Source organism: Aricia agestis, chromosome 7 (assembly GCF_905147365.1).
Source record: "Aricia agestis chromosome 7, ilAriAges1.1, whole genome shotgun sequence".
Classification (NCBI taxonomy): Eukaryota; Metazoa; Arthropoda; class Insecta; order Lepidoptera; family Lycaenidae; genus Aricia; species Aricia agestis.
In genome coordinates, this window is record NC_056412.1 from 5,026,492 (window position 1) to 5,048,332 (window position 21,841).

Genomic DNA, 21,841 nt, shown 5'->3' on the forward strand with positions numbered 1-21,841 from the left:
GATACCACGTCTTATAGAAAGATTTTTGAGCAAGCGTCAGCGCGATGTAAGAGACGCACGGCGCCATCTATTATTAACTTTTGGAACTAACTTAATTTGAACAAATTTACGCATTTTCATCCCCTTACAACCCTTTTTTCCAGTAAAAAAGTAGCATATGTCCTTTCTCAGGCTTTAGTCTATCTGTATACAAAATTTCATTACAATCGGTTCGGCAGTTTTGGCGTGAAAGCGAGACAGACAGACAGAGATACTTTCGCATTTATAATATTAGTATAGATTTTAAGTGCCTACATGTAACCTGTTGCCATTATTAATATAGGGCAAAAAGTGCCAAAAAATCGCGTTTGTTGTATAGCACCTTGAATAATATTAATTTTTAAGTACTTGCTGTTATAGCGGCAACAGAAATACACGATCTGTGAAAATTTCAAGTATCCTTCTAATGGCGGCTCTCGACATAGGCGAACGCGTTGGCCAACGCGTCTGCAGACGCGTTGGCCCAATGTGTAGAACGGGCGTTCGCGCGTTGGCCGTAGGTATTTAGACGTTGGCCAACGCGCGTTCGCCTATGTCGAGAGCCGCCATAACGCGTTTCTTGAGATACAGTTGACAGCCTGGATATAGACAAACAGCGAAGTTGTTATTAATTTTTAACTTTTTTAACTTTAACTAATTTCGCTGCAGTGGAGGACCAATGCAATCTACCCCATGAAACCTTATCTGTTTAGCGGTTTCAACGTGAAAAATTGACAAAAAACTTTCACGTTCCTTTATATAGCCATATTAAGTATGGCTGTGTGCTGATGAGCCCCAGATTTAAAATCTGGATCCGCCCTTTCTCTTTATGTCGTGACTCGATAGACTCAGGGTCCCCGCTAGCAGAGGCCCCCACGGCATTAACTGTCTAACTATGTACTCGTGTTTTCCAGCGCTGGCGCTGTTCGACCACGTGAACCTGCTGTACGGCACGGTGTCGGAGTTCTGCACGGCAGCGTCGTGCGCCGACATGTCGGGGCCGGGCGGGCGCACGTACGCGTGGTACGACGAGCGCGGCAAGAAGTCCCGCGTCGCTGCGCCGCAGTATGTCGACTACGTCATGACCTTCACACAGAAGACGGTGAGTGCAGCTTAATGGAATGTTGAGTACCTCGCACCAGACTCCTGAGCAAAGAGAGAAATAACAACATAATAATATTATTATGATAGATAATAGGTATATCATTAACAGTAACTTCGCCCCAGACTCAGGCGCGGTCGCAGCCTGAAATTTTGGGGGGGGTCACTCACTAGTATATATTTTTTTATCTGTGCCCTCGGACGGTTCGGGGTTGACAGCTGTCTAAAGTCGGACGCAGTGGTGTTGAGGGGATAGCTAGAAATTTCCTTATAATATTTGGCGAGATTTTGAGATTTTTCAATTTGACCTTAGATTTCCCCTTCGGACCGCGCCTGCCCAGACTGGTGTACCGTGCAAGAGATAAGCCTTACATACACTGCGTTTCCAGTTACAAAACAAGTAGCGATATCAGGCAAAATAATAAATATAGATCCTCACGAGAGATGACTTACCCAGCCCCCTTTCTTCTAGTTAGAAATGCTATACGTTAGAAGATGCTTTACCATAGTGACATAGTCTTTTGATCGTGTTTCAGGTAAACGACGAGAGCGTTTTCCCGACGAAGTACGCTAACGAGTTCCCGGCGGCGTTCGAGAGCGTCGTGCGGCGCGTGCTGCGGCTGCTGTACCACGTGGTGGCGCACCTCTACGCGGCGCACTTCCGCGAGCTCGCGCGGCTTAGCCTCCACGCCCACCTCCACCTCACCTTCGCCCACATCACCGCGCTCGACCACCGCTTCGCGCTGCTCGACCAGAAGGAGACGGAGGTGAGTCCAGAGCCATCAGCTACGCCTATTCGCCCGCGGGACTTTTATCTTGATAGAAACCTACAACCAACGGAGTACAGCCGTTAGGTCACAATTAACATTGAATTGACAATTGACATGATCCGATCAAATGACGTTGGTCTGTCAACTCTGCCTAGGAATCAATTTCCTCGATGGTACTTTAACTAATTTAAAGCTTTGGTGTCGTGATAAGGGAGCCATAGGAACATCATAATATTAGAAACCGAATCATATGATCGCTCCGCAGTAGCAGTAAAAAAACAATGATGAAAAACTCAAAGCAGATATGTTACTACCCCGCGCGTTGTGAAGATTCAAATACGGCCCAATTGGGCCGTCTGTTGTTTAGTCTGCATCGAGCGCAGTCACGAACGTGCCGCGTCTTGTCTTACCTAAATAAATTGAAAATGACGTCGTGCGTGTATCGAAAATGTACCAATTATGACTCGAAGGTAAACAAAACACATGGAATCTCTTACCGCATGTCTTGATTGCAATAAATACCTCGATTATTTACATTTTCAATTATTTTTTCGAACAATCTGGAAAAAGTCGAATTTTCGTCATATCCCAGGAGAAGAAAGAGACGATACGATTCGACGTTTAAAAATAGAACTGTCTCTTTTCTGTAAATGGTTTTTCGTATCTTTTGTTTCACTTACCTGTCAAATTTGTCAATGTTTGCAATTTTGAATTTGAAAATTGTTCGGAAGAGATTTTAGCCGGAAAATAGTATGGACGTAACATAATTATCTGTATAAGTAGAATATCATTGAAAAGAACAAAAACTGTGTCCTATGTATTATATGACCTAGTGAGATAGCTCCTTATGTGAATGCGGCCTAGACGAGGGCACTCTAGACCATATTTTTTTCTCTTGCCCAAGATACCAACCTTCCTTATACGATTTCCTTCCCCCTACTATTCCTCGCCCTATCAATTTTACTTCAGTTCTGTCCTCTGTAAATACTCCCTTAGTTGAAACTTTATGTTCATACATTTATACTAACAGTATTAAATTGTAAGGTATAGGACTAACCCTAGATTTTTCAACAGTCACCGTACGCGTCATAATACCGTATCCTTGTTTCTTCATAAAGCCATCTCATAAAGTAAAGTCTTTGCCAAAACACTCTGATACTGGCAACTCACAAAGGAGCCATTAATAAAAAAGAAGAAGAATAATATATTGTAATAGAGTGTGTTGTACGTTTTCAGGTGTTGCGAGACCTGGAGGTGGCGCTGCGGCTGACGGAGCCGGCGGAGGAGGAGTCGCCGCGGCGATCGCCCGTCGTCACGCAGCCGCTCGCGTCCGCGTGACCGCCGCGCCTCGCCCCCTGTGCTGCGCTGCACCCCGCCCCGCGCCGCCCCGGTACTTAACGCCTCCCGACGCTGTACTATATTCTTTGCAGTCAGTAAAATGGCTAGTTCGTTGTCGTTGAGATGCAGGAAGTCGTCAAATAGAGATTTGACCGATGATCGATTCGTGTACTTCAATCGGTGAACACGGCCCCAGTCATGGATTGATTTTACATCACCGATACTGAATACTCTAATCACTAATGAACAGTTCGTTGAGCGGTAAAGAATGCAGGAAGGCGTCGGTGCAGTTGTTAAGTTGACGAATAAATTGCTTGATCCGCGTTCACCGTATTGAAGTTAGCGAGTATGGTTGGACCTGACGTTAGTTTGTTGAATTTTGCACCTGATAACCTAATGTATTTTCCACGCGAATAGTCCTTCAGTCTCTAGCTCTACTGACAAAACGAGAGTGAAGTGCCTGTCATTTTAGCGACTGAGTTGAACCGGAGTTTTAGGCTACGAAGACGGGCTGTCGCTACCGACTATATTCGTGTCGGTGGAACACGCAGAGCCCTCATTCCGCGGTCGTTTGACTTCATTTGTATGAGCCGCCTAGCGGAGACACCGGGTATTATGCCTACAAATGTAGTCAACGATACGCGCTCGATCGTGTTCGCACGAAGGGGACGGAGACAAATGAAAGGCTAATACGAAACGGAGACAATATTTCTGTCCGTCCCGTTGGTGTGAGCTCGTCACAGTTAGTTACTCACCCGGGGCCCCGAGCCCGACCCGCGACGTTGATTGTTAACTCTATTGTAAATATTTCTCTGTTAAGTAGTTTTAGGTGATTACGATTTAAATTAGTTTGTAAATTTGTGATTGCTTTGGTTGTAAATAAAAGTGATATTTGTTTAACTAATAAACTGAAAGCTTTATGAGTGGGGTTTTATTTGTTCTACGACTGCCTTTTGGTTCTAGGTCAAAAAATCAACAAAGCATACAAGCACGATTTATTGCAAAGAAGTTACTTTGCTAATAAGTAATAATGGTAAACATAATAGTAGGATGTATTTCAATGAGACGCACCGTTTCAAGATACTAGACTTAGAAATGTATAAGGAATACACAGGTCTATATTTTATGAATATCTTTGTGGTACCACAAAGAAAATTATTATCGATAGGTGCATCATGCCCTGCCTCCTGTATGGCTGCCAAATATGTACTTTCACAAAAACATTATAACCAAAATAAAAAACACCCAAAAAGCAATGGTAAGATGCTTCTTAAGGTAAGATGCAATGGGCTGGACAGTGGACACATCGCTCGCTTCAAAGATAAGAGGTGGACATTAGAGACAACCAAATTAAAAGGGCCCACGGGCAAAAGAAGCAACTTCACCACATTCAACCATTGCTAGTTAAACAACTATTAATGTAATATTTACTGGGCGGTGAATTGAATAAGAGGCTATAATAATAATAATAATAATTTTATGAATAAATACAAATTCAAATTTATTTTAGATTGACATAAATAAAACAAGCCAATAAATGTAATAATTTCCTTTAATTAATTAAAATGCATTTGGTATCTTTTGTTTATAATAGCTGTACAAACTTCTTTAGGAATATGTGTCCTCTCGAAACCTATCAAAAGCGAAGGCATAATGTGCCTGAAGTATACAATATAATTTTGTCCCTACATATATTATAAATACAATAAAAGTTATTTAGAATATTTTGTTCATTTTGATCGATAAATAAGTCGTCTGTGAGACCATTACTGATATGAAGCGTATACTTATTCTATTAGTTAACACTACTTAACATGGTGGATTTTATTTACATATTTTTTACTCGGTTCTCACCAATTTAAACGTTATTTAGAAGATAAAATGTACCAAAATTTTTGTCAGTTTACTGCCCGGTCAACAGAACATTAAAATTGGTAACATAATAGTGCACTAATATCTCTTCGTTTATCTAAAGAGACATCTCTTAGTTTAAATAGGGCTGGATTTATGTGCTTCTGCTCGAACAAAACGCGCGTTTGAACCGCCGCATATAAATCCAGAGCCTATTCAGTTACCGTAACCTGTCTTCGCCAGCAACTTGTGTATTATCTAATTGACTTGCATTAAAGCAGGCGCGTTCGCAAGTTGAAATTTTGTCGTCCGAACTACATATTATTTAAGGTACCATTAGAGAAGTTGATTCCTAGGCAGATTGGGGACATACGTAGTTTGGTCGCGTTACGTCAAACCCAGCCGAAAGATCACAATTAACATTGAATTGACATGAACCGACCGTCCGTCAAACTGCCTAGGAATCAATTTCCTTGATGGTACATTACCCATATCGAAAAAAAAACATAGCAACTAAACATTCTATAGAATACTTCATCAAAGCTGCCGGTACAATAGACGTCGTTTAAATTAGGAAACAACAATCAATAGGTACTTACTTAAATTACATTGACGAAAGTTAAATGAAACATTTAGTCAAATTCATTCTTGAGCTTAGTTCCAGTCCAATAAACTCTTGCTTTCAAAGTTCGCTTATCACTTCTGAGTTCTGTTAATAATAAATAATTAAGGTGCTATCAGGGACAATAATATGGCAGAATACTGAAGTTATTTAACATCGTAAGTATCATCATTTTTATGAAAACGACTGAAGAGGCCGGGTGCCATCGAAATTCTCATACATACGTAATACCAAAATCATTTTCTCATACGAAAATATTTAACATGCTTGAGTTATTTTTCAGCTTAAAATAGTAATTACCTAGGTTCCTGCACAAAAATTTACTACAAAATATTTAAACACTAAAAAATATTTTTAAGAGTCATAAATATATATAGTACTTGGTCATAGACATAATATAATACGACAGTATATATTATGTCTATGTACTTGGTAAATTTACTATTTATTTTTATATTTTTAGTGTTTAAATACTTTGTAGTAAATTTTTATGCAGGAACCTAGGAAATTACTATTTAAAGCTGAAAAATAATTCAAAAATCAAACATGTTAAATATTTTCGAATGAGAAAATGATTTTGGTATTACGTATATATGAGAATTTCAATGGCACCCGGCCTCTTAAGAGAAAAATAAATTGACACTCATTGCCCATAGCAAAATTAATTGCGTTCCTAAAGTTAGTTGTGTTCCTAAACTTTGTCCGTATTACTGACCAGAAAATTTTATGTAATTTCTTATTTTGTGACTTCTGGATAATACTGATGTCAGATTCCACTGGCGAGTAATAATGATACATGTAGTGTAGAAACACAATCTGCAATCAAATCACTATCATACACATTACAAATATCTTTTAAAGCTAATATCGTTCCGCTATACTTTGTCTTTTGCAAAAAATATACACCCACACATACACACATACAGGCATTAGCGGTTTTCAGAGGCGCCCTAAACATATTCTCTGCACACTTAAACTGTGTAAAAATAAAAAAAATTCATGACACTGGGGCAAGATGGGGTAGTTAATAAGTTTCACAGTATGATAACTCTGAATGCTGGCCTAGGATCACACGGCACACCATAGAAGGACCTTCACCAAGCTGGCTAATGGATGAAAAGTATTTGATATATAATAATTACGTATATATCAATAAATTTATTGCAAGTGGGTAACCTAAAAAATTCAGTCCAGAATAAAAAAAAAATCTAATCTATTATGGGATCCTAGGCCATGCATAGTTCAGAGCATAACGGCTCTTGTCTACGAGACCAGAGTTTTTATGTTTCTAAGGCTGCCTTCACATTAAGTCGCGAGCCGCGCGGCAGTAGCGCGGCTCGTTTTAGTATAGCAGTCGCGCGGCTGCCGCACTACTCGCGACTTAATGTGAAGGCAGTCTATCCTCAGTTACCCCATCTTGCCGCACTGTACCATAAAATTGTCGGCGAACTGAGTAATATAGACCGTCAATAAGTGTAGCTAATGACGGTATGGAACCGCTCACAATATCTTAGCAATAATGATACATTATCACACACTCAGCCACATACAATAAAATAATTGTAGTATTACTGATGAATTCTATTAATATAAATTATATAAATATTTTGTATTCGTTCGTTACTACTTAGCAAAAAATATTATTTGTCGTCGACGACACAGGGCGTCGAAAATAATATCCCAGTCAACTAGTTGGAGAAATTGTTCACTCTTGAAATAACTAATAATAATAGTAGTAGGAAAAGCTAGTTTTATTTTAAGGACAAAAATGTTTTAAGTTTTTAATAGTTACACGAGATAAAAAGTATTTCTACGAGCTATTTCAAGAGTTGACAAGTTTTAAGCTTTTAAATCATTACACTAGATTTAGGGCCGCGCTACACCGGAGTAATTAAGATAAAGTTTAAAATCATATGACACTGAAAGTGCTCGCCTCGCCGCTGCCATTCCAGTATAGCACGGCCCCTTATACTCCGGCCTAGTACCACGCCTCGAGGCTTAGGTGGAGGAATATTATCCGCATCCAGTGCTCCTACGTTAGATTGTACTCACTCAGCGGAGTATACATAATCGCGGGGCGGTGGTGAGGGCGCGCCCCGGGCGGCGGGGGGCGGCGGGGGCGCGGGCGACGCCGGCCCGCTAGACGGGCTGGCCCGGACCGGCGTCGGGCCGCGCTCACACGTAGCGGCTCGGCAGCATGGGCTCGTCGTCGGACGTCCAGTCGGTGTCGCGGGGCGCGGCGCCGCACACGCGCACGCCCAGAAAGTCGGCCAGGTTGCGCAGCGGCCCGCGCGAGAACGGCGACCGCCCGCCCAGCTCCTGGAAGTGGCGGTAGCGGCCGCGGTTCAGCGACTCGTTGGTCGTCATGCCCAGGCACACCACCAGGTACAGCTGGCACGCCGTCAGCACCGTCACCCACACCAGGTGGAAGCCGGCGTTGAGCAGCACCCACGCGACCCACGCGTTGCACGCGGGCCACGCGGCCGGCTCGGGCGGGCAGCGCGCGCGGTAGTACGCGACACCGCCCCACACCATCCAGCAGCACATCACCAGCAGGCTGATCAGGAAGCCGACGAAGTGGCGGTGGTTCCTCGCGCCAATGCAGTTGGCGACCCACGGGCAGTGGTGGTCGAACTTGGCGACGCAGCGGTTGCACACAGAGCAGTGCTTGGAGCGGAGCGGGCGGCGCAGCAGGCAGGCTGAGCAGAAGCGCGCGGGCTCGAAGCCGCCGGCGCCGCCCTCGGAGAGCTCGACGATGGTGCGCATGCGCTCGGCGCGCGAGGCGGCGATCACGCCGGGGTCGGAGCGCCACGAGCGCAGGAACGTGTACCACAGCGCCAGCGAGCACAGCAGGAAGCCCGCCGTCGCCGCCGCCGACACCGCCGGCGCCACGAACGCCATCCACGTTATGTAGAACCACACCTGTGAGTTAAACGGCACTTTTTTTAGGTACGCCTTGCAGATCGTGCGTTAGAGGTTAAACTTGAATAAGGATATCGCGTCTAGATAAGTTACACAATTATATATTATATTAACTCGAATTGCGTCGTCAAAGGCGTTAAACGGCATTTCGAAAATAATCTAAACTTCTAAAGCCGAATTCACAATGCGAAACTAGTGACTTGAAACTGGTTTTACGACATTAATTTCAAATATAATCACACGTGTAAATTTTGCAGTTTCATAATACATGAATGGGTTTCGTGATACTAGTTTCACGCAATTTTCAAGATAAAAACGTGAGATGAAACTAGTGCCGCGAAACCATCCGCACACGGCAGGTGCGGCGTTAAATACGCGTCAAGATGGCAAACCGACGTTGGTCGGCCGACAAAAATATAAAACACCTTCGTAACGAGTGTCTTTGGGATCTATAAATAATGCTACTAGGGAGGCAGCCTACAAAGTAATTAAACATCTGCTAATTCAGTAATTAGACGCGTAGCACACAAATGCTTTCTTCCGTCCCGTCCTCGAAACCACCAACGTCTTGTCTCTCTCTCTGTACTTTGATGTTGACAGAGCCATGTTGTTGGTGACACCACACTTAACTTAACTTAACCACACTGTTATTTTAATGAAATTAGTTTCAAACGCGCTATACCTACTCTCGTGAAACTCCTTTCAACATGCATAACACTAGTTTCCTAAAGTAAATTTGGTTGCTCTGTAAAAAATTCAATTACATGGCCCTCCCCGGGACTCAAAGTATATCGATTCCTATCAGCAAAATCATGGTTAGGGTGTGAAGAGGTAACAGACAGACAGACAGATACATTTAATTATAAATATATGTATGGATGTTCTAGACTCACCTTGGTGGCGAGGTAGACGCTGAGCGGGAAGATGTTCTTGAGGTCGTCGTCGAAGAGCGCGTTGGTGAGGAAGTGCAGCAGTGCGTAGAAGCAGAGCAGCAGCAGCGCCTTGAGCGCGTACGGCGCGTCCGCCTCCAGCAGCAGCCCCGTCACGTAGAACGCCACGAACGGCACGCTCACCACGCACCACCACCGGAACTTCTGGAATCGCAGCGTTTTTATGTAGTTACTAGCTGTTGCCCGCGACTTCGTCCGCGTTAGCATAGTAGATCACATCCCAAGTATTATTTATTGTACAAAAATATTCAATATACAGAATTGACTTTCCTACGATTTTATAATATATAGATTTTTCGCGCGGCTTTGCTTGCGTAATTTAGGAATTTCACGCAACCGTACATTTTTCCGCAAAAAATAGCCTTTGTTCCTTCACGTGGTCTATTATTCATGTTTGCCAAATAACACAAAAATTGCTCCAGTAGTTCTTAAGATAATAAGCAATCTATACTAATATTATAATTGGGAAGAGTTTGTTTGTTTGTTTGTTTTTTTGAACGTGCTAATCTCAGGAACTACTGGTCCGATTTGAAAAATTATTTTACTGTTGGATAGCCCATTTATCGAGGAAGGCTGTAGGCTATATTTTATCACGCTAAGTATAATAGGAGCGAAGAAATAGAGGAAAATGTGGAAAAAACGGGGGGAAATTATTTAAAAGGGCTTATCTGAACGCGCTAATCTCAGGACCTACTTACCCGATTTGAAAAATTCTTTCAATGTTAGATAGTCCATTCATCGAGGTAGGCTACAGGCTATATTTTATCACGCTAGAACTAATAAGAGCTAAGAAATAGAGGAAAATGTGGAAAAAACGGGGGAAATTATATAACTTCCTCGATAAATGGGCTATCTAACACTGAAAGAATTTTTCAAATCGGTCCAGTAGTTACTGAGATTAGCGCGTTCAAATAAGCCCTTTCATATATTCTCCCACGTTTTTTCCACATTTTCCTCTATTTCTTAGCTCCTATTAGTCTCAGCGAGATAAAATATAACCTATATAGCTTTTCTCGATAAATGGGCTATCTAACACTGAAAGAATTTTTGAAATCGGAAGAAGTTCCTGAGATTAGCGCGTTAAAATAAGCCCTTTCATACAATTTCCCCCGTTTTTTCCACATTTTCCTCTATTTCTTCGCTCCTATTAGTCTTAGCGTGATAAAATGTAGCCTATAGCCTTCCTCAATCAATTGGCTATCCAACAGTAAAATAATTTTTCAAATCGGACCAGTAGTTCCTGAGATTAGCGCGTTCAAACAAACAAACAAACAAACTCTGCAGAATTATAATATTATATTAGTATAGATATTGACGTGACGACGTCTAATAACTCGATACTACGGGCTGTGTGCACGAAAAAGATGACATCATTGTCCCGTTACGCTCATTGTCGTGTTCCGCAAGCGAGAGCGCGGCACGAACTAGAGAGGCATGATCGGCTCGAGCAACTTTAATATTTGAATTTTGACGTCGCCACGTCAAACTACCGAGTACCGTCCGTAAACGAACTTTATTTTTTTTTCTTTATGTGTAATGTTTCATGTGTCATTTACATCATTGTTATTTGTTACATGTAACAAAATATATTTTAAAAAGACCTATAGGCTCTTAAAGAATTAAAGTTTAAATACAAAGTTTGTAGTAACTGACATCAAAATAAAGGTAAAATAAAGTAGACTTGCATACTACAGTGAATAGTCATCTACGTCTCTATGGTTCAGTCCAAATGTAACAAGTAGGCGCAGTGCAGACGACAGACTATCCGTGACGCACTTTTACACGCGCGTCACGGATAGTCTGTCGTCTGCGATGCGCCGAAGAAGGGCGACCTGCAGTTTTGTACTATACTAGACGTTCCGCGCGGCTTCGCCCGCGTAAATTAGACATTTCACAGATAAATAAGTCCACAAAAAATAGTCTATAATCCTTGTACGGTTCACTAATATATTTTAGATTCTTTCCGTTTATATTTTAGATTCTTTCTTTCTTTTAGAGTGGCAAGATGTACGGTTCACTAAACACGTACGGCTCGGAATGACATTGAGCCAGCACGTACATTGAACCGGCACGTTTGCTTACTCGTCATTTAAACTTGTACGGATCGGTATGACATTGACCGGCACGTATGAACTTGTATAAATTTATGCATTTAAGCAGAACAGCAGCAGTGTTATAACAGAGCAATAACAGAGCATTATCAAGCATCAAGAGCGTATCATTTAACACCTATCAGTATCAGCATCATCCAGCATCCAGCATCTGTAGGAGACAACCCCTACATATGGTCCTTCGAGCAAGGAATCAACGCATCTGTGGTTTATCAGGAGCACAACTTACCAGCATTGAAAATAAGCTGTAAGGAGCATCATCATCAAGGTCACAGCAGCTCAAGACGTACAGCACAACATCATCAGGTACTGCAAGGAACATCACTTATCATTTGGTGTGTTTTTATTGTCTTGATACGGTAGCGAATCGGCTCAACCGGTCTCCCACAAGCGGGTCGCCCCGGAAGAGTTGAGACAGAACGCACATACTGTAAAGACTATTAACACCCTCCATCATCATGCAAGAGCTACTGGCACGTCAGAGCGCTATAATTAAAGAGATCGAGAAGATCCACATCAATTATAAAAAGGACTCCGCAATTAGAAAAACCTCGGAATATTTTCAAAAACGTATCACGGCAATAGATAACTTGTGGGGTGAATTTGAACAAAACAACAAAACACTGCAGGGAGTCGAAGACAAGTCATCAGAATATTTGAAGAAAGAAATCTACTCTGAGGTTAAGCAATTTTATATAACATTAAGAGCCACCGTGATATCGGACTCTGAAAGGCCCCCGACTCCGACTATCACACAGATTTCATCACCTTCTACTTCCAAGGCAACTCCGGGGACTGTATTTCAAGTGCCAAAAATCCATCTTGATGCTAGCCAGGATCATCAAGAGATTTTGGTACAGCAGTACGCCAATTTTCGGGCACTAGAGCGGCAATTAAAACGTATCAGCGAACAAAACATCGAAGAGAAATGGGAGATTGAGGACGAGCTGCATAACCTTCAACAGCGATGGCGTAACATCGACGAACTTCACCTGCGCATAGACATTTTATCATCGGGAAACGACACCGATTACGAGGAAGCATTCACCGAAATAGAGTCAAAATATATCACCGCGAAAAGAAGTTTAAATCAAAAATTATACTCTAACGCACATGTACAACAATCTTTGCCCCAGATAGATATACCAATATTTACTGGTAATTATGAACAATGGCCAACATTCCACGATTTATATACCGAAGCAATACATAATAACAAATATATCACTGACGCGCAAAAAATGCAGCATTTAAAATGTAAAGTTAAAGGGGAGGCGGAGCGCATAATTCAACATCTTCACATATCAGCAGAAAACTACGAGATCGCCTGGGAAATTTTAAATCATCGCTACAACAATCCTCAGCTGCTTTTCACCAAACAAGTCGAAATCCTTCTCAGTCAACCAACCAGTCACAAACAGTCATCTTATGAACTGAAGAAGCTCTACGACACCACTACCGAATGTATTCACGCCATCCATAATTTGGGAGTGGATACTAACAGCTGGGATCCGCTATTGGTCCACATTCTTTGCAAAAAGCTGGATGTGGACACCTACACCAACTACCAAGAGTCCCGCAAGGAGTCACGGTCTATTCCTACACTTGAAGAGTTCATGACATTTATCGAGAGCAAGTTTACAGCCTTAGAGCCTATTCAGCACAGGGAAAAGGAAAATAACATCACAAGCAAACAAGTTTATCAAGCACCGAGATCGTCAAATTATAACAAAAACTCGACATGGTCGCAATATCAAAACGAACATTCCCGGAAAGGACAATATCAAGCCTTTGTAACATACAGACAAAAATCATGTGTTGTATGTAAGGCATTCCACGATCTCTACATGTGTACAACATTTTTTAACCTATCAGGCAGAGAGCAAATAGAGATTTTGCAAAAACATAATATCTGCATAAATTGTCTCTACACACATCATAATAGACCATGTATATCAACGCGGCGTTGCAAGCAGTGCAATGGACCGCATAACACGAAAATTCATGATTCAGTCGTGTACTCAAACAGCAAACTGCAAACATCGCAGAACGTGGACGTGTGGCGGTCAACATCGAGTACATCGCTCTCAACAACAGACGCTCCAAATTCCAGCAAAACACCGAAACGTCACTATTCATATGCAATATTAAAACAAGAAGAAAATGTATCCAAGAACTGGGAAATCAAGAACAACAGCAAAGAGTCATCAGATAGCCTCAAAGAGTTTATTCATCAAAATGAGTCACTGGGTCACATACGTAAAGAAAATGACACCACAAACAGCATTATTGTCCCAGGTCAGGACTTGACTGTGAAAGGAGACACCTTTACGTTGCTGGGACGTCACAACTCGAACAACATCAATATCAAAATGCAACATCAGCAAGGAATTATGCTACCTACAACATCAACATTGAATAACTTTATTAATACATCGGTCTCCATACCTAGCACAAAAAGAGACGATGGAGTGTACGGGACCATACAGCAACAGATTCCTGGTCCAAAGAAAGCGAACATCAATGACCATCGAGCAGTCGGGAGACGCCGCCAGAGGAGCCGACGGAGCGGACCAGTCCCGCGCCCGCACCCCCCGTCTACGCGCTGCCTGCACGCCTGTGTCGGAGCGAGGAATGCGCCCCCACCGCGACATCGACGGTCACATTCCCCAGACTTCCCCGGATAGACTAAATCTTTCCTTTTTTAATTTGTTAAATGTTTAGTTTTCGTTATCTCTTAAATTAATTTACGTTTATATTTTAGATTCTTTCTTTCTTTTAGAGTGGCAAGATGTACGGTTCACTAAACACGTACGGCTCGGAATGACATTGAGCCAGCACGTACATTGAACCGGCACGTTTGCTTACTCGTCATTTAAACTTGTACGGATCGGTATGACATTGACCGGCACGTATGAACTTGTATAAATTTATGCATTTAAGCAGAACAGCAGCAGTGTTATAACAGAGCAATAACAGAGCATTATCAAGCATCAAGAGCGTATCATTTAACACCTATCAGTATCAGCATCATCCAGCATCCAGCATCCAGCATCTGTAGGAGACAACCCCTACAATCCTTCACGTGGTAGACTTCTTATCTGTGCCAAATAACAGAAAAAAAAAATCCAGTAGTTCGTGAGATAAGCCCTTTCAAATAATTTCTCCCATTTTTTCCAAATATTCCTCTATTTTTGCGCTCGTATTAGTCTTAGCGTAATAAAATATACCCTATATCCTTCCTTGATAAATGGGCTATCTAACGCTGAAAGAAATTTTCAAATCGGTCCAGTAGTTCCTAAGATATATAGATAATTATTATTATTATATTATAGATTAGCGCGTTTAAATAAGCCCTTTCAAATAATTTCCCCCCGTTTTTCCACATTTTCCTCTATTTCTTCGCACCCATTAGTCTTAGCGTGATAAAACGTAGCCTATAGCCTTCCGCAATAATAATTGGGCTATCTAACACTGAAAGAATTTTTCAAATCGGACCAGTAGTTCCTGAGATTAGCGCGTTCAAACAAACAAACTTTTCCGCTTTATAATATTACTATAGATTAGATGTGGTTACCTTATCGTATGCCAGTCTGCGGATGAAATTCTTCTTAGAGGTGGCTAGGGTGTGCTCCTTGATCTTGTCGGAGACCTTGGCGCCGACCCACAGCGAGTCGGCGTAGCTCTGCATCATCGCCAGCGGCGTGACGCCGCGCAGGTTGGGCACGTCAAGGCTCGCGTTGCCGTACAGGATGAGGGTGGATATGGCGGTGGTGTTGCGCGCAAGAATGGCCCAGTGCAACGCCGTGTTGCCGTGCGAGCGGTCCGCGGGGGCGGGGGACGCGCCCAGAGTGAGCAGCAGGCGCGCGGGGTCCACGGCCGACACCTTCCAGCTGGCCCACATGAGCGGCGTCATGCCGGCGGCGTCGGGCGCGTCGGGCGGCGTGCCGCGCGCCACCAGGTACGCGACGACGGCGGTGTGGCCGAACTGCGCGGCCAGGTGCAGGCAGGCGCAGCCCTCGGCGTCGCGCACGGAGGGGTCGGCGCCGGCGTTCACGAGCACCACGGTGGCCTCGAGGTGGCCCTGCCGCGTGGCCCAGTGCAGCGGCGTGGACTGCAGCTCGCCGCCGATGGCGTCCACCACCGCGCCCTTCGACAGCAGATACTCGATGATCTCCCGTCTGGAAATTATTTAATAAATTACCTTAAAATATTGTTGTAGGTAAGTGTCTAGTCTCATTTTTTTTTCACCAATATTATTTTATTGAAGTGACTAAATAAGTATGTCACCATGGCAACGTCCATCGCTATCCCGTCGCACAAATAATGGTCGTCGTCAGTCTCGAGTTGTAATAATTTACTATTATTTATTCAACAAATGCACTTATCAATATAATAAGTAGCCAGTAGCCGATTCTCAGACCCACTGAATATGCATGTATAAAATTTGGTTACAATCAGTAAAGCCGTTTCAGAGGAGTATGCAGCCTAGCATTGTGACACGAGAATTTTATATACTTATAAGAAAGTGTAAATTACTGTTGAGTTGACTGTTGACTAAAGTCTACTTTCTATTTTAACCAAAGGTTGATTTTTACACAAAACTTATAGATAAATTTTTAAATTCGGTAATTATCTCACAGACAAAACAACTTGATAAAATAGATAATAACTGATATCCGAAATTCTATTCCAGATTCCTAAAAGTTAAAATTTTTAATTCAGATGATTTGCAAACTATCTTTATTACTTATATTTTTATGTCAAAATTACAAAAACAGTTTGCGGCTTACAGATAATTTAATATACTAGCCAAATATCACGTCCTCGAGTATTGAACATGTCTCACCAGTCATGCTGTATAAATTAACATATTATTAGGGTTCCATACCCAAAGGGTAAAAACGGGACCCTAGTACTAAGACGTTCTTTGTCCGTCAGTCTGCCTGTCTGTCTGGTAATAGCTACAGAGTTGAAATTTTCACAAATTATGTAGGTATTATCTGTTGCCGCTATAACAACGAATACAAAAAAATTATATATTTAAGGGGGGTTCCCATACAACAAACATGATTTTTTGGCCTTTTTTGCTTTATATCAATAATATCAACAGGTAGGTACTTGAATTTTTCACAAAGTCCTTAGTTATATTTATTTTAATCCTACTAATATTATAAAGGCGAAAGATTGGATGTATAGATGTTTGTTACTCTTTCACGCAAAAACTACCAAACGGATTTTAAGAGGATACACCAGGGGCTAGAGAAATGAAAAAAAAGTACGTGTAATATCTATAGCTGTCTCCCTTACCTCAAGCCTATACCGCAGAACGCGATAGAGACAACTGCAGAAAATCCAGAAAATCAACGATTCGTTGTCCCCTGATTCCTTCTCCAAAACTTAACCGATTTAAGTACTTTTTTCATTAAAGATTAAAAAAAGGCTTGAGCTGTGTTCCTATGTTTTGCCTTTTTTTGTATAATCTAGCCAAATCTGTTTTCTGGACGTTTGAACACAGCGGAAAATCTGGCCATTTTTTGGGTTTTTGAACGTTCATATCTTATTTAATAATTAAATTATGAAAAAAAGAAAACATAGGGACATTGTATTAGTGGCCGTAGATATTCAGGAAAAAAATTATAACTCTACTAGCATTATCCAGGGAGGAAACAGGGGACAATGTTTGTATGGAAAAAAGGGCGGTGAGGACTCCTCTTAATGAAACTTGACAATAATATAATAGCTTATACATCAGAATAACACATTATATAGGTTACAATTTTAACCGACTTTCAAAATGGGGGAGGTGTTATGTTCGTTTCTTTATGTTCAACGATTACTCCACCGTTTGTAAACCCATTTTCAAAATTTTTCTTTTGGTATATAGGGTATCATCCCAATTTGGTACTATATTCACAAAAGTGGTGATCTGATGAAGGATCCATAAGTAATCGAGGGAAGTCCTCAAAATTTATAGGGTAACATGGGGTGACTTCGGTTTCGTGAGAAGTATTCTAAACATATGCTACCAATAAGTAAGATTTTGCACCGAGCTATACCTGGTATACCGCGGTTCGGAAGGTGCTGAGAGAACTCCTGATTCCTTATAGATACATGTTAGGGAGTTTCGGCGTTATTTTAAGAACGGAAAGCATATGCTACTATGCAAATTACATTCATCGTCATCACTACCATATTATAGCATGCATCGTCCCATGATTATGAGTCTATTATGACCCTTATAGTCTTTTAGACTCGAGTTTGTCAAACGATACTTAAAAAAATCTATACTTAATATTATAAACCTGAAGAGTATGTTTGCTTGAACACGCAAATCTCAGGAACACAGGATCTACAGGTCCGATTAAAAAAAATATTTCAGTGTTAGATCAGCTCATTTATCAAGTAAGGCTATAGGCTAAATTATAATTATCACGCTAAGACTAATACAACTGAAGAAACTCTGGAAAATGTAGGAAAAACGGGAGAAATATTAGAAAGGGTTTATGTCACGAACTACTGGAGCAATTTTTATGGCAATATTTGGCACAGATATAGAGAGGACCACGTGAAGGGAGCAGGGACATAAGCTTTTTTTAATGCGAAAATGTACGGTTTCCGTAAAATTCCTAATTTACGCGGGCAAAGCCGCGCGGGACATCTAGTATTTAATAATAATGTTAAAATAAAAATAAGGGGGGCTCCCATAAAACAATGCAATTTTTGGCCTAATTTAGTAATTTTTGTATGGGAGCCCCCCTTAATTTTTTATTTTATTTCAATATTATTATTAATTATTAAAGTACACATATAATTAAGGCCTTGGTGAAAATTCCAAGTGCCTACCTGTTGCCGTTATTGATAAAGAGCAAAAAAAGCCATTTCGATATATCATTATTCACATATAAAATACAAATAATAAATGTTATGGACCCCTCGGATAGCATTTTGGTACAAATTGAGTCGTCTTGGCACAATACTCTCTTTAGCAATTATCATTTAAAAACAAAAACGGACAGCTACTACACGAGCTGCAGCTGTTTAACTGTTCACTCACTTTCGGAACGCAGATTACTCTGTGAACGGTCTGAATCGTTACAAGAGTGGTGACAACAATACATTTGTTTTTTTCGCGAACCGGAACGTTTAACATTTTGGAACGAAAAGGCGGATTTAGACGGTTCAATTACATTGAAAGCAATTTCGTTAAAAACCACTAATCAACAAATATATTCAATACGTAAATGCATAATAAATAATATTATGTAATATGTGTACACTGTACATGCATTCAATACGAGACAATGCCATAAAAAGAATGAAATTGAAAGCAATATTGAAGCAATATTAAACAGAAATGGCTAAAAAAAATACTGATATGCGGGTGGTAGATCTACGAATTTTTGGTTCTAACATCTACCTAATTCTACCAATTTAACTGATTCTCTAAAATCTACTGATTTTCTAAAATTCGGTGTGACAACACTGATACCTAGTAACTTTCTCCATTACCATTATAGAGCTATATTCCGTACCCGGAACCCTTCGTGTGCGAGTCCAACTCACACTTGGCCGATTTTATAATATAAATCGTTATTTTCAAGGTATGTATTAATAGTTCCTTTGGCATTCCAATTTAAGACGCCATTATAGAGTGTGGCTTGTACACAGAATAGTATCCAAGCTATTAATAATAATCAACTAAATTTAGCTACAAATAAAATAAAAAAATGAAGTCCGTAGGATGAATAGTATATTTTTTATGAGACTGAGAATATTATAAATAAAAATATCATATAAATAAAGTATTAAGTAAAAAACTCATATTAATGTTTATAAACATACTTTGACGTGTATTGTCACGAAACACTAGGATAAGTAGGGCATAAAAGGCATGCAGTGCTTGTCTTTTGGTGAGCTTTTTGGGCTTCAACACTTGTTTTTCCTTGCAAGTGCAGCTGTTGGTAACAATGTATGATTACGATGGTCAGCAATAGGATTTTCAACATGATTTGCGAGAAGAGCAGTCGGCGGCATAACTGTCTTAATAACAGGATAGCATACTAATTAAAACTATGCAAATTGTGTGGTGTGCTGAAATTAAAATATTGGGGCCTACCGGCGGACCCCATGGCCTCCTGACTAAATAGTTACAAAAATGCATTGGCTCGCTGCACAAGAATTATTGGGGGTCGCCGGCGGATCCTATGGCAGGGAGAGTGTTAAAATATATTGTTGCTTACGTAATAATACCGTGTTAGTCAGGTTTGGAAAGTGTTCAGAAGTATAACAGTACTGTTACCTGATTAATGAAAACTGTAAATTTGTGTTTGTGTTTCATATTATTTTACTTCCTTTTTCATTCAAGTTGTAAATAATGGTTGTGATGTAAGAAAGTTGGAGTCTTAATTTATTAATTTCAAGTCCCTGCAGTCTACTATCTTTGGCAAATTTTATTTTGATAAAATCTTATTTTTAACCAAAATGATTTGAATTCTATAAAAGAAGAAAGAGACATGGCCGATTAAGTAATATCTTTACAGTGTGTCAGTATCAATTTACATTATTTGAAATTGCACTGTAACAAATCAAAATACCATTCCAAAAAAAAAGAACAAAGTTAAATAATATTCTGATTAACATACAATAAAAATCCATTTACATATTTTGTAAAAGTGAATAAATTTATTTTGTATCAATAGTTACAGTATTTATTAGTTTTAAAGTAGCATTAGCTTGTTGCTACCTACATTTTGGATTGAAGTAACATTAATATACTGTTTCTACTTTTGTCAAGTGCTGCAGTGATAACAATAATATGTATAATATAGGACATACATATTATGAGCTTCTTCTTACCTGTTGTTAATAGCCGCCCAGTGTAACAGGGTGACAGTTTCATGGTCTGGCTGGTTGACGTCCCACCCTGCTTCAACCAGCTCCTTGACGCGAGAGAATGCACCATACTGCGTCGCCTTCACTATGTCGAACCCACTATAGTCGCGCTCCAAGGGCGCCGGCGGCTGCTCCCTAGAAGGAGGCCCGTCGCTTTCCCGTTGCGCCTTACCGCATTGCCCGGTAGCGGCAGCCCCGCACGTGCTGTCGTACATTATAATCAATGGGCACGCGACAGTCTTATCATTATCACGGCACTTTGTCACAATTTATACGCATTCAGAGGTTTTTCATGTAGAACATCGAATTTACAAGACGTGCGTACAAAAATCAAATGAATCAAATACAATTTTTGCGAAATGTCAAACTTTGACATTATTGATGTCAAAACCAAATTTGACGTGTAGTTTTTTTTATCTCTCTCATTACTAAAGTCTAGGAGTGTGAGTAGAGGAACATAGGTTTTAATTATTAAATACGATATCAGTTCTAAAACTAGTCTAAAACTATTAAAAGGCCATGATCTTGTGCAAAATCAGATAATATTACGAGTTACGACTAACATGAAGAATAAACTTCAGGACGGTTGGATTCTATATATATTCCAATTCACAGATTTTTTTAATTTACTCGAAGATAATATAATATAGGTTGTGAAGCTTCGAAGCATAAGCGGGCATCTAGACCAGTGGTCCCCAACCTTTTTTTCACACGGGCCACAAACATGTTTTGATCTTGGTGTCGCGGGCCGCAACAAAAAAAATATTAGGAATAAAAAATTACGTTCATCAATATTAATGATTTAACCCTAGGGCCTAGAGCAGAGGTTCCCAAACTCCTTTGTTTCGTGGCCCATTTTTAAGGTTTTGGCGCATACTGCGGACACCCTCTAACACCCCCCAATACTGAACCATAGAAGTTGCTATTCCGTGCGCTTTCATTATTTTATGTAGCAGTCGCTGTGCTTTTCAAATCAAGGCTAATAGACAGTTCAGACACGACTATAACTAGGCGGGCGGGTAGCACGGCATCGCGTCGCGTCGGTGAGCCTTGAGTCTTGAGTCTTGACACACTCCGAATATGGAATATGCAAGTTCTTACAAAAACAATTTCTGAGCTTCTTATGACTTTGGCTGAATGAGACTTAGAAGTCAAGTCGGGTCACCAAATACATTTTTATAGACCCCCGTTAACGACTTGTGGACCCACATTTTTTTCCACACAAGCATATAGCCTTTTTTTTTAATGAAAATAAGGGGGCAA

At 40.8% G+C, this 21,841-nt stretch overlaps 2 protein-coding genes across 10 annotated transcripts in view; one reads left to right on the forward strand and one right to left on the reverse strand.

Moving 5' to 3' along the window:
* The window catches only part of LOC121729012 (MOB kinase activator-like 2), a 64,118-nt gene extending 59,971 nt beyond the window's left edge, over positions 1–4,147 (forward strand). For all 9 annotated transcript variants that reach the window (XM_042117392.1, XM_042117394.1, XM_042117395.1 and 6 more), the window contains 3 exons: positions 933–1,120; positions 1,656–1,886; positions 3,126–4,147. In XM_042117392.1, coding sequence (XP_041973326.1) covers positions 933–1,120; positions 1,656–1,886; positions 3,126–3,227 — 521 coding nt within the window. In that variant the 3' untranslated portion in view covers positions 3,228–4,147. The remainder of the gene's footprint in view (positions 1–932; positions 1,121–1,655; positions 1,887–3,125) is intronic.
* A 3,456-nt stretch (positions 4,148–7,603) lies between these two features.
* LOC121729006 (palmitoyltransferase Hip14) lies at positions 7,604–20,912 on the reverse strand. Its single transcript, XM_042117376.1, has 4 exons — positions 20,543–20,912; positions 15,261–15,864; positions 9,516–9,716; positions 7,604–8,622 (listed from the first exon to the last, which is right to left on the reverse strand). Exons 1-4 carry the CDS (start codon positions 20,791–20,793, stop codon positions 7,876–7,878), a joined length of 1,803 nt encoding a protein of 600 aa, XP_041973310.1. The 5' UTR covers positions 20,794–20,912; the 3' UTR covers positions 7,604–7,875.
* Positions 20,913–21,841: the final 929 nt, after the last annotated feature.

What these genes read in the sequence shown, in the direction of transcription:
- LOC121729006 (XM_042117376.1), bottom strand. Translation starts at nt 20,793, where the DNA reads ATGTACGACAGCACGTGCGGGGCTGCCGCTACCGGGCAATGCGGTAAG. An exon ending in GCAGACTGGCATACGATAAG is followed by an intron (nt 9,717 to 15,260) that starts GTAACCACATCT and finishes CTGCGATTCCAG; the next exon opens with AAGTTCCGGTGGTGGTGCGT. An exon ending in GCGTCTACCTCGCCACCAAG is followed by an intron (nt 8,623 to 9,515) that starts GTGAGTCTAGAA and finishes TTTAACTCACAG; the next exon opens with GTGTGGTTCTACATAACGTG.